Below are 13,509 nucleotides of genomic sequence, written 5' to 3'. Positions count from 1 at the left end.
CTGTCTTATCAGCGTGGACATTTGAACAAGAGGAGGGGCAGAAAAGTCAGGATCAAACAGCCTTTTTACACAATGCAGAGGATTAGCCCCTTAGGTTCCACAGTGAGTATAACAAGCATGCCTTATTGCATATACAGAATGATTTTACTGTTGTGGGTTTAGTAACACTTTAATAATCCATCTATATGCAGCAGGTTGTTTTTGGTGAATTGTGATCTGCAGTCTGTGAATGCCTTTCTATAATATTACATCATCACTGACACAGCTTTAACAAATTAATGTCAGGATTTGTTTTATATATCGATCTCCTTCTTTCTTTCACTCGGCAGGGGGTAGGGGCCAAGAGCGCCAGCAGTGGACCCGAGAAGAAGAGGATCGGGACTGCTCTGTGCAAAACCATTGCACAGAGAAGGTAAGTATAAACCTGTTTGTTATTAAAAAAATATCCTATACAATAACTTTATTGAATAGTGCTAGAAGAACCCAACCTAGCAGCTTTCTAAACTGATGAATGCTAGTTTCTGACAGGTTGCTAGGTAGCACAGCATAATATCTTATAAATTAGCCAAATTGGATATACTGTACGTATGCTATATTTAAAGAAGTGCAATTACTCTGGTACAATTACAACAAATCATGACTTGGTATGTTATGGATAGTGAAAATCCCAAGTTTTACCATTGGGTCACATTACCACAAAGCTTTGGCTCCTCTGTGTAAATTGGATAATGGGGCTGAATCAACTAGAGTGCTGACATCACCCACTGCCTCAGGTGTTGTCTGAGGGGGAGAGAATTCCTTCCTATCAGCTGCAAGCTAACAGTAAGGAGCTGGGGCTTTGAGGTCATGTGGCTGCAGAAAAAATTCTGGAAATAAAAAAAAAAAAAAGAAGAGGTATTAGCACAGCAATTTTTTGCTAACATGTATGCAGAGCAATGGGGAAGCAACATTTTAAAGTAGGCTTGTTCTTTAGCCTTTCCTTCTAATTTAAGGGATAACTAAACCCAAGAACAGAGATGTGATATTGCAGCTTGTCTGTCTTGCAGTGTGGCGTCTGCATTAGGCTCCATGCACACTGGCTTACAAATCGCTGCTTCTACAGGAGTTTTGTGTTTTGCCTGTAGAAGCAGCTCAGTGTTATCCTATGTATCCATGCACATTAGGATAATTAGAGGCATTTAGGCTCAACGTTTAGAGGCAGAAAAAAAAAGACCTTCCGGTTTGCGTTTTTGATTGGAGCTTTCTGGCAAAAAAAACACTAAACTCGCCTAAACTGTGTACAAAAATGCTCTATATCAGCGTTTGTTCTTCCAAGGGAACTGGCAGTTTTTTAAGTTTAGTGTGCATGGGGCCTTAGTTTTCCCTTTTTTTTACCCGACTAAGAACATTTGCAGTAATTATCTTGGCAAAAATGTTGTGTCCTTGTCACTTGCTGTAAGCTGACCAGAAAGCATGAAGCAATATCTTTCATCTGTAAACTACTCATCTCTCTGTTCCTATGTAATAGAAATGAATAGAGGCAAACTTGTTTAAAGGCCAGCCTAGGTGACAACCATGGCTCCCTTCATAGATACAGTGGAGAATACAAGGGCAAGAAACAGGTTATTTGCAGAAAAAACAGGTGGAAATGAAGGGAAAGAAGCCATAAAAACAAAGAAAACAAATGTAGCCACCGTATCTAAGGACTGGTGAGCTACCATACAATACATTGTTTTTGGGTCTAGCTGTGTTTTAACAGTTAGTTATAAATACAATACTTTCCAGGGTACTTACAGCTTGTATAAGTCTCTGTATTAGAATCCTGGAAGTCAAAGAAGGAGGCAGCTGTGTACTCACTATCCTAGAAAAAAACATAGAACATAAATTGTTTGCTTTCAGTTTATCATTTGTTAGAAAGTTTTTATTATTTGTAAAATATAAGATACACAAATTATCATAGGAACATAGTAGGTAAATAGTAAGCATTCAGGACCGATATATTGATGTGATTGAAGGATAACAAACATTTATTTATTTCAGGTACTTATATAGAGACATCAATTTACGCAGCGCTTTACATATATATTGTACATTCACATCGGTCCCTAACCCTCAAGGGGCGTACAATCTAAGGTCCCTAACTCACATTCATACATACACATACTAGGGCCAATATAGACAGGATCCAATTAACCTACCAGCATGTCTCTGGAGTGTGGGAGGAAACCGGAGTACCCGGAGGAAACCCACGCAGGCACAGGGAGAACATGCAAACTCTAGGCAGGTGGTGCAGTGGTTGGGATTCTAACCGACGACCGTGTACTGCCAGGTGGAAGTGCTAACCATTTAGCCACTGTGCTGCCCCAAACATACTCAGATAAAAAAAATGTAATAATAGTGATATCAACTTACAACACAAAAGAATATCTGTATCAACAAAAACTCACAAATTATTATCACAATTTATGTAAAAATATGCTACAATTTGATGTTCTTTGGAGAAAAAGATCATCCACAAACATTTTCCCTGGGCCCATTAAAAGGTTTTATGAAGCTTTGTCCCGGTCCTGGAATTTTACTGTTAAATTGATGAGCTAAAGCAGCAGGCTGAGTAGTCTGATGGTGCTCTTAATGTTTGAGCAAGTACCTTATTTTAGCTGTATTTTATTTGTATTGTTTATACAATGGCTTCAGTCCTTTGTGTCACTGACCTGGAACAATTAAGCAGAAATTCTGATTTTTGCATACTGCATACCTGGTCAGTGGCTTGGAAATGTTCAAATCCAAAAGATCACCATGACAGCTAGGCAACTATCATTTTCAAAAGAATGCAAGCAACGGTAGCCTCCATATTTCTCTCAGCACAGATTTATTTTACATTCCACCGTACAGAACAAGATGTCTACATAACATGCTCTATTAACAAAAGTTAAAGGATGTTTGCCTTACCGATTGTTATACATAATGCAGCCAGCCAGGACATGAGGGAAGCGCTGACAAGTCTGCAGAATGAGTGCAGCCTTCAGTAAAAGAAGCGGATCCACCTGCATAACATAATGGGGTAAGAATGATCGGCTAACAAAATTATATTTATATTTTTACACTGCATAGACTTCTGACATATTCATTAGTGAAGCTTGTGAACTGTCCCCCCTCCCATGTTTGCATACAGCATAGTATTGGCTGGTCCCCTGTTTACAGACATGGCAGCTTGTAATCAGTAGAAAGAACATCAGCTTCAACAGGAGCTTCATGAGTAAAAATATTGAAGATTACATCCACTGACTATTAGTTACTAATAATCACAGAATGTAAAGGTCATTGTCCTGAACTGGAAGTAGCTTTACATGTTTAACGCTACTTGACCCTGAATAAAATCTGCTAAAGGGTACAGTCAAAACTTTAAGAAAACTGCTGGAAACTTGTTTAAAGCATTTAAATGCTTACTGAAGCCAATATGCCAATTAAATATTGCCTTTGTGCTTAGGGCATTACATGCAAATAGTCAGGCTTCAGTTAAAAGAAACAACCATACAGATTGAAGGATTTGAAGGCTAAGTTCATCTTATAGGAAAATATAATAAAAGCACATATTTTTGCAGAAAAAAAAAAATGTGCATTTATTATTTTTTCCACTAAGAGCCTGCAAAGCATTGCACTCACAATCACTGAATGTCAGGCTCTTGCAGTCACTTACTCCAACTTTCTTGCCCGAACCTCTGTACAGGCTGGAGGAAGTGTCAACAAACTTCATTAAGAACTACAATCTGTCTGCTGTGATGACAGACGGGACTTTTATTTTCTTCATTCACAGATTCCTGTGAATGAATGTGTGGCTGTGCGAGCAGAGACCCTCAGAGCCGCACGGATTTTAAAACATGACAGCAGTTGTGGGGAGAGGATCCCCCACTCACTGTCACAGGGGAGAAGGTGAGGGTGGTTGAGTAGGACACGAGCTGGAACAGATTACATGCTACACCCTAAATAAGGGTGTAATATATTTCAAAGGTGAACTTAGCCTTTAAAAATGCATTTTTTTGTGGTTAGACATTGTCATGGATGTAAATGTATTTTCATAAGGCTACTTATAACGTGTCCACACATGGCATATGTAAAATTTAATGACTGTCCTGACACTTTCTAGTACAAAACAGTCACAGCTGTGAAAAAATGTTATCCCAACATAAGAACATAGATATCATCAATAGGGTTTACAGTAAATATAATTATGCAACAATGTTGACAGTTATTTAAAAGCCAGCTCTGGGTTGCTACAGTAACAGGTTAGGAAGTTTGCCAACTGAGCATTGTTCCTTGTCCCTGGGCAAAGAGCCATATGCCAGAAAGACTGATAACCACTGCTTCACTGCCAATATCTGTAATAGAGATGTTTAACAAATCTATCATTTCAGCAAGCTGAAAGGAAAGGCAGTGCATGCATAGCATCAACTATAATCTCCAGAGCTCTTTACAAAGAAGAATATGGCTTAGTCAGTTCCTGGGGATGATAGTCCAACATAACTGGAACCCATACTTTGGTTTTGTCCACATGGCTGAGGGAGTTGAAGATTCGGTGTAACTCAGGAGTGTTCTGCATGTGTTCCAGGTAAAGGTTCCATTCCTCGCTCAGCTCTGCCTGAGAACGGACCTGAGAGGAAACTAAATAGTGTTAAAAACAGATTACAACTACTGAATACTGCTAAAGCTGGTCATACACTACACAATCTGATTGTACACACTCTGTATAATCTCCTTTTTTACCAAAACTATGTCACAGAAAGACATACCTAAACAACCTATTTAATTTGTAGGCCCTTGCACAACATAGTTGAAGGTAGATCTAAAGTAGATTGTTCAATCAGATTGTGTAGACACAGTCACCTTAAAGCGGAGCTCCACCCAAAAGTGGAAGATCGGCTTTAAAGACTGGTTCCCCATTCCCCATTAAGGACTGGCACCTTTGGGGAGCAGGTACCTGAAATGGTCAGGTACCCACTCCCACTGCAATCGCCTAGGTGATCAGAAGCGGACGTTGTCTTCCCCCCCTCCCTCCTGTAGTCTTCTGGGACACATGCCAGGTCCCAGAAAACTACGGGACCATTCAGAAAGTGCAGCGCTACTTGCGCATGCGCAGTGGGCACTCGGCTGCGAAGCCGCGAGCTGTCACAGCCGTGTGCCCACAGTGAAGATGCTGGCGCTGGGAACACAGGGCGGCTGATGAACTGGACTGTGGATGGAACACAGCGGGATCGAGGGACAGGTGAGATGCTGGTTTTTTTCAAAGTCAGCAGCTCCAGTTTTTGTTGCTGCTTTTATTTTTTCCCAGCGTGACTGGAACTCCGCTTTAATCCTTATAGTCAACATTTTTATTACATATATCACTTAATAAAAATTGCGTCTGGATCCTTCGGGATAGCTTTTATATCTACTATCCTGCTATTGATGGATACGTGTTAATCTTTAACCACTAGCCTACAGGGCACTTATACCCCCTTCCTGCCCAGGCCAATTTCCAGCTTTTAGCGATTTGCACTTTGAATGACAATTACGCGGTCATGCAACACTGTACCCATATGAAATTGTTATAATTTTTTGTGACAGATAGAGCTTTATTTTGGTGGTATTTAATCACCTCTGGGTTTTTTATTTTTTCTTAAACCAAAAACCACTGAAAATTTGGAAAAAGAAACTTTTTTTTCTTAGTTTTTGTTAAACAATTTTGTAAATAAGTGATTTTTCTCCTTCACTGATGTGCGCTAATGAGGCTGCAATGATGGGCACTGATAGGCTGCACTGATGGACACTGATAGGTGGCACTGATGGGCATTGACAGGCATCACTGATGGGCACTGAAAGGCAGCACTCATATATGGCACTGATGCACACTGATAGGTGGCACTGACAGGTGACACTGATTGGCAGCACTGATAGGTGGCACTGACTGGCATTGATAGGTGGCACTGATGGGTGACATTTAACCACTTCCCGACCGGCCGTTGCATATAAACGGCCGGACGGTGGCATTGCAGGGTCGGGTGGCCGTTTATAAACGGCCTCCCCGCACCCTGCTTGTGCGCGCTCCCTGGGAGCGCGCAGCACCACGATCCGGTGCCCGCTGTGTCCTCTGGACACAGTGAAACACCAATCGTCGGATGGGACCTCTGTACGAGGTCCCGATCATGTGATCACTGATTGGCCAATCAGTGATCACATGCAAAGTAGTAAGCAAGATGTCACTTGTGACATCATTGTTTACTACGTGTGAAATCTGTGAATGATCACAGAGGTCACATGGTACAAGGCTATTCACAAAAGCCTTGTACCATGTGACAAGCTGTGACCAATCACAGCTCACTCAGTACTTCTCAATGAGTGCAAGAATGCACACAGAGAGAAAGAGAAATGATTGCTTTTACATCCTATATGAGTGTAAAAGCAATCAGTGTAAAAAAAAAAAAAAAAAATCTTCATCACCCCCCACAAGTAATACAGTGTCACCATGGTGACACTGTACTGCTAGGGTGACAGTATGTAAAAAATAAATAAATAAAAAATAATATAAAAAAATAAAATAAAAATGTAAAAAAAAATGTTTAAAAATTATAATTTTTGCTTATAAACTAATTTGGATTTTTTTTTTTTACTAAAAAGATAACGGAATAAATTTTGGCTAAGATTTATGATGAAATATTATTTATTTGCAAAATGTTATAAAAAAAACACTTTTTTTCAAAATTTTTGGACATTTCATTTACATAGCAAAAAAAATACAAATCCCAGTGGTGAATAAATACCACCAAAATAAAGCTTTATCTGTCTCAAAAAAATGGTAAAAAATTCATTTGGGTACAGTGTTGCATGACCGCGCAATTGTCATTCAAAGTGTGATAGCGCTGAAAGCTGAAAATTGCCCTGGACAGGAAGGGGGTAAAAGTGTCCGGTCTGGAAGTGGTTAACAAGATCAAGGGTAGCACTAAAAGCCTATATATTATAGGTAGTTATTAAGAGGTTGTTAATTAAGTTATCGTGTCACCCAATGTTTGGTTTCCATTCAGTAGCCAAAAAAGACATTCAAAAAAGGGAAGTTTGTGAAAAGAGATTCACAGAAAAGCGGCTACATTATGAACAGACCGTGACACTCAGAAAATTTTCCAAAAATTATGCTTTATTACACAGATATAAATATGACATATGGGCATTCGCCCTGGTTTACCATCACCTCAGTATGAGACAATAACACACAGACCTAAAACCATATAAAATGACATCAAGACCGGTCTAAATGTATGTGCAACAGAAAAAGTGACTGCAAGAGTCTAATATCTCTGTAGTACAAACACATAGGTAAACACTTCCCTGAAGAGGTGTATCCAAAAATTATACCATAGGTATACCATAATATTGAATAATGAATTTACACCAATATCATAATGGTGAATCCCGAACAGGGAATCCAAAAATTATACTATGGATATACGTATATCACATGTATGAAATGCGGTAAGCACAATAAGCGTAAAGAGGGGAACAGTAAGCCTCAGGCCTGTTTGGAAAAAGACATAAATGTCACATATATGATGCAATACATTCCTGTGCCGGCACACGTGGTTGGGGCCCGTTCATCTGTTATGTGAACAGCTGTATCATAAAGCTCTTGAATGGAAATAAGCCCCATTTATTCCCAGGATGGGAGAAAAGGTGCAGATTGCAGCACTCTGCTTGAAATGGTGTCTTCACCACTGTATGTGGACTACACACCACCCTTTGTAGGAAAAGCAAAACATATCCCAAGGAATCTTCTGCCTGTTGAGCTATATGCGGTATGTCCTGTATCCTACACAAAGCACCATAATGTCCCCATCCTGTAGTGAAACAAATAATGTGGGAAGTCACTGACAGAGCTTGCACTCAATAAGATATGTAGGTCATATTGATCACAGAGGACCGTATATCTAATGTCCTGTAACAATCCACTCACCACCTGTGCCGTGGATAAAGGGAATGAAAGAAATGTCCTTCATGGATATTGCCAAACACGGCCACAGAGGCCCAGGAACCACCGCTGACATCCGCCGATATACCGCGGGTTCCAGCCCCCTCTCAGCGCCTGTACTGCTCACGCTTGCCTCATGGCATGTGAAGATGGCTTCCTCCTTATGGGTCAGCGTGCGTTCCACCTAGTGCGCATGACCGGAAGTGACGTATCTGACGTATGACGTCAACGCGTTTCGCCGATGGGCGTATCTCACTCAGCTTCGTCAGGACCAATGGGACAGCTGCATTTCAATATCCTATTTATAGTGGGTAAAGACCCACCCATTAATGCAAAAGAGGTGACCTGCAGTTGTTCCTAATGGAAGAGAACAAGGGGGGGGGCTAAATACTTAGCACAGCTACTGGTCTTAATTAAAATTAAAAAGGCAGGCGGCTGGAGTCCACAGGGAGGGGAGAGGCTTGATATTTTAACCAAAACATATATTAGTCAAAGGTCATAAATTACATATACCAGTCTGTTGGGGCTTTTATCACACTTTAACCAGGAGATGGCGATATAAATCAAAGAATCATGGATTCCATCCACTGAATCGGGTTCTTGGGGAGACAATATCAATTATCAAAAGATACCAACAAATACCACAAGATGGCAATATACTCTGAAAATTCACATGAGGGTCATTATAACAAAAATACCCCAGTTTTTTACATCCATCCTATGGTATGGTTATTGTTCAGAGACGAAAGGTATTAAGGGACATATAACCTGACAGTGAATCCTTTTGCATTATTTAGAGCTATATAAAAAACTCATATCGTAATGTCATCCATATTTACGTTAATATTCCCAATATACACAGGTTTATCGCAATTCCAGCCATTAAGAAAAACTAAGAAATGCCATCAACTAACCGCCACATGGCAGTAAATCAGAGAATCAACAATTCCATCTACTGAATCGGGTTTTTTGGGGGAGACAATGTCAATTATCAGAAAATACCAACAAATACCACAAGATGGCAATATAATCTGAAAATTCACATGAGGGTCATAATAACAGAAATACCCCAGTTTTTTAACATCCATCCTATGGTATGGTCATTGTTCAGAGACAGAAGGTATTAAGGGACATTTAGCCAGATAGTAAGTCCTTTTGCATTGTTTAGAGCTATATAAAAAACTCATATCATAAGATCATCCATATTTTCATTAATATTCCCAACACCGGTACATAGTCCCATAAACCTATTTTTCCAAAAACACTTGGAGATCACACTCCACATTTAACCCCTTAGGGTACAGTGTATCAAGTTTATATATCCAATGTTTCTCCTTTTTAAGCAGTTCTCTATCAAAATCACCTCTCCTCTGTGGGAAGTGCAGTGCATAGAAACCTTTTACTTTAGTGCCGTCCAGTTTACCTCCATGATATTTAGCGTAATGTTGGGCAAGGTTACTATCAGGATCATTTGATCTAATATCTCTAAAGTGTTCACCAATTCTTACTTTAAGTTGTCTTTTAGTCTTACCTACATACATCTTTTTACAGGGACAGGTTAAGATATATAATACCCTTACTGTGGAACAGTTTATAAGACTCTGAATCTTATAGTGAGTGTTATTTCCTGAATCATAAAAGGAATCCGTGCGATCCACATATTTGCAGATTTGACATTTTCCACATTTAAACATCCCCTTGGTACGTGATTTTAACCATGTTGTTCGTTTTAATGGTTGATAATCTGAATGAATAAGGAGGTCACCAAGATTTGGTGCTCTTCTTGCTACCATCTGGGGACGTTCACCTACAATCTTGCTCAACCTGGGGCATTGAGTAAGAATCTTCCAGTGTTTTTCCAATATTAATTTAACATCTTGCCATTGAGCTCCAAATTGGGTAATCATTCTCACAGGCTGATCACTCAATCTAGCCTTCACTTCCTTTTTGGTAGATAATAAATCCTCACGATCAGTTTGATATGCCCGTCTCCGAGCATTTCTAATTTGGGAGTGGGAATACCCCCTTTCCCTAAATCTTCTATAGAGATCCTGAGCTTCCATTTTAAAATCATTGATGTTTGAGCAGTTTCTCCGACATCTCAAAAACTGTCCCACTGGAATCCCTGAGATCAGTGAACGTGGATGGTAGCTTCTTGCCTCTAATAGGGTATTGGCAGCAGTAGGTTTCCTATATGTCTTAGTGAGGAGTTTTCCATTTTCAAGTCTAATCTCCAGATCCAGAAAAGAAATACATCTTTCGTCACATATATATGTAAGTCCAATATTGAAGGAGTTCTGATTTAACTCTCCCAAAAATGATTTTAATTCCTCAGATGTTCCTTGCCACACAAGGAACACATCATCTATATATCTTAACCAGATCTGGACATTAGCAAGAAATCTTGATGATTTAAAGACAACCTCTTCCTCCCAAAACCCCAAATGGAGACATGCGTAGGCCGGAGCCCATGGTGCTCCCATACTAGTACCTCTAGTTTGTTGATAGAAGGTATTGTTAAATTGAAAAAAGTTATGTTTTAAAGCAAACTCCAATAACTCACTAATGAATTCATTCTGTCCTCCCAAAGTAGGATATGTTTTTTCAAGAAAATAGGAAACTGATCTCACGCCACATTCATGTGGGATAGAGGTGTAAAGTGATTCCACATCTATTCCCACTAGAATGGAGTTATCCTTAATGGTCATATTTTCAATCTTAGCCAACACATCCTTAGTGTCCCTCACATAGGAGGGGAGATTCGGAACCATATCCTTAAGAAACAAATCTATATACTTCCCTGTTTTATCTAGGGGACCATTAATGGCTGAAACAATAGGTCTACCTGGAGGGTTTTCTTGGTTTTTATGTATTTTAGGGATAATGTAAAACGTAGGGTGATTGAATTCTTCAGTTCTCAAATAGTCATATTCTTTCTTAGTTAACAAGCCCACTTCTTTTCCTAGTGTCAAAATGGAATTTAATTTTTTAACCACCAGATGGAAAGGATTTGCAGTCACTTTCCTATATGTGGATGAATCACTCAATAAGCGCTTCACCTCCCTGACATAGTCTTGTTCATTCAAAATCACTACATTGCCCCCTTTATCACTTCTCTTAATGACAATATCTTTGGTCTCTTTTAGTTCTTTAAGAGCTTTTCTTTCTTTTTTGGTAAGGTTATCACCAATTGGCATTTTCCACTCAAGATTTTTAAGGTCATCAGCAACAAAATCTAGAAATGTCGAGATCCTCATATTGGAACGAATTTTCGGCATTTTTGTCGATCTAATATTTAGATCAACCTTTCTAATTATATTGTTGGGATTATCCAAGTCTGTTATACTTTCATCACCATCCTCATTTTCCTCTATGAGAGATATCAACATATCCAGTATCTTGCGGTCCTCCATGGACGAGTCCATAGTATAATTTTTGGATTCCCTGTTCGGGATTCACCATTATGATATTGGTGTAAATTCATTATTCAATATTATGGTATACCTATGGTATAATTTTTGGATACACCTCTTCAGGGAAGTGTTTACCTATGTGTTTGTACTACAGAGATATTAGACTCTTGCAGTCACTTTTTCTGTTGCACATACATTTAGACCGGTCTTGATGTCATTTTATATGGTTTTAGGTCTGTGTGTTATTGTCTCATACTGAGGTGATGGTAAACCAGGGCGAATGCCCATATGTCATATTTATATCTGTGTAATAAAGCATAATTTTTGGAAAATTTTCTGAGTGTCACGGTCTGTTCATAATGTAGCCGCTTTTCTGTGAATCTCTTTTCACAAACTTCCCTTTTTTGAATAGCACTAAAAGCCTAACTGGTGTTCTAATCCAGGGCTCAACAAATTGTAGGCGTCAGTTTGCCACAGTGACCAGGAATTGCGACCTGGTGCCCTGGCAGCCACCCACTGAGCTCCTCACCTTCTCTCCTCCATTGGCCGAGTATGACATGCCTACCTTACGTGGGGGAGCGAAGATTTGGCACCGTCAGCCTCTCCCCTCTGCATTGGCCAGAGCTTCCTGCCTGCCCCCTTTTCAACCTCCCCCAATTGGAAGGAGAGCTGGAGACAGCAACTTCTCCCATTGGCTGTTCAGGAAGATGGTGAGGATTGCGCATGGAAGAGCTGACAGTGAGCCTTGGCTCTGCCAGACGGCCAAAAGTGACCTTGTTGAGCCCTGCAAGTAGGGCAGCCCAAGGTGGGGGGACTCAGGAGCTGGCCAAACTTTAGAATTATGTGGCTGGGTGGACAGAGCCCTGCAGCTCTGAGATAGTAAAAACTTTTAAAAAAGGTGAAAACAAGTATTTTAAATTAAAAAATGCAATTGCTCAAATACACAGTGCTTTAGCTAACAAAGGGGTTGATTTACTAAAACCGGAGAGTGGAAAATCTGGTGCAGCTGTGCATAATAGCCAATCAGCTTCTAACATCCGCTTGTTCAATTAAGCTTTGACAAAAAAAACCTGGAAGCGGATTGGTTTCGATGCAGAGCTGTACCAGATTTTGCACTCTCCAGTTTTAGTAAATCAACCGTAAACATCACTAATTTAGGGTTTACATCTAACGTATGCTGTGAATGATCAGTCTGATTCATTCATTTCTTATTCACCATAAAATACATGTTATTCAAGATTACATCCTGAGCTATGGAAATGCATTGTAGGACAGCTCCATGCTCTCCACTATCAGGAAGAGGAAAAACAGCAAGGTGTGTTTGGGTGGTGAAGCAGGCACGCTGAATTTTTTTTTTGTTCCATTCCTGCAAGCATTGTGGATGTAGGAACAGCTCTGCTGTGCTACTGTATTCTGACAGTGGGGACTATCCCCCACTCCAACAGAATACACTGATTGGCGCTCCAGCGGCTGATCTAATGCTGGTTTTGCATTCTAATGACCAGCTTCTGTTGAATAGAGGGCTACACACAGATTGAAATTTGACTGAAGGTATCAGTTACCTTATATGGCTAGCAGATTATGTCCCAGCATTCCAATAGAATAATAAATCACAGTCACTGAACTGTATTACAAAAAAAGTCCAGCAGATACACCCTGTTCCAAATTATTATGCAAATTCTATTTTATGCAGGCCATAGACGGGTCGAAAATCGGCCGATTTCTTTAAAAAAATGAAAAATCGGTCTTTCAATCGGCCGATGTTACCAGCAACGGTAAAAAAAAAAATCGGCCAATTTTCATTCCGTCTACAGCCGGCAAAAAGTGTCCCTGCAGAGAGCTCCGCTATTTCTTTGACAGTTCCTTGACATTTATAGCGGTTGCAACAATGTATCTATTTGTATCCATTTAGGATACAGATGTTTTTATTCAGAAACAAATAGATACATTGTTGCAACCGCTATAAATGTCAAGGAACTGTCAAAGAAATAGCGGAGCTCTCTGCAGGGACACTTTTTGCCGGACTGGAATTCCTCTTCTTCTTCATCCTCTTCTTCTTTTTCTTCATCCTCTTCTTCTTCATCTTCTTTTTCATCCTCTTCTTCATCTTCCTCTTCTTCATCT

The 13,509-nt window shown here is 39.8% G+C and overlaps 1 protein-coding gene across 5 annotated transcripts in view; it reads right to left on the bottom strand.

Moving 5' to 3' along the window:
- HPS4 (HPS4 biogenesis of lysosomal organelles complex 3 subunit 2) overlaps positions 1-13,509 on the bottom strand; it is a 72,368-nt gene that overhangs the window by 36,675 nt on the left and 22,184 nt on the right. For 4 of the 5 annotated variants that reach the window (XM_089651729.1, XM_089651728.1, XM_089651733.1 and 1 more), the window contains 3 exons: positions 4,514-4,627; positions 2,929-3,023; positions 1,774-1,840 (listed from right to left, as the gene is read on the bottom strand). In XM_089651729.1, coding sequence (XP_089507855.1) covers positions 1,774-1,840; positions 2,929-3,023; positions 4,514-4,627 — 276 coding nt within the window. The remainder of the gene's footprint in view (positions 1-1,773; positions 1,841-2,928; positions 3,024-4,513; positions 4,628-13,509) is intronic. The other variant, XM_089651731.1, reaches the window with a different exon arrangement.

The sequence above is a fragment of the Staurois parvus genome, unplaced genomic scaffold (genome assembly GCF_062004578.1).
Source record: "Staurois parvus isolate SC_StPar_1 unplaced genomic scaffold, SC_StPar_1.0 ptg000661l, whole genome shotgun sequence".
NCBI classification, from domain to species: domain Eukaryota; kingdom Metazoa; phylum Chordata; class Amphibia; order Anura; family Ranidae; genus Staurois; species Staurois parvus.
This window is presented reverse-complemented; position numbering and strand designations above follow the sequence as displayed.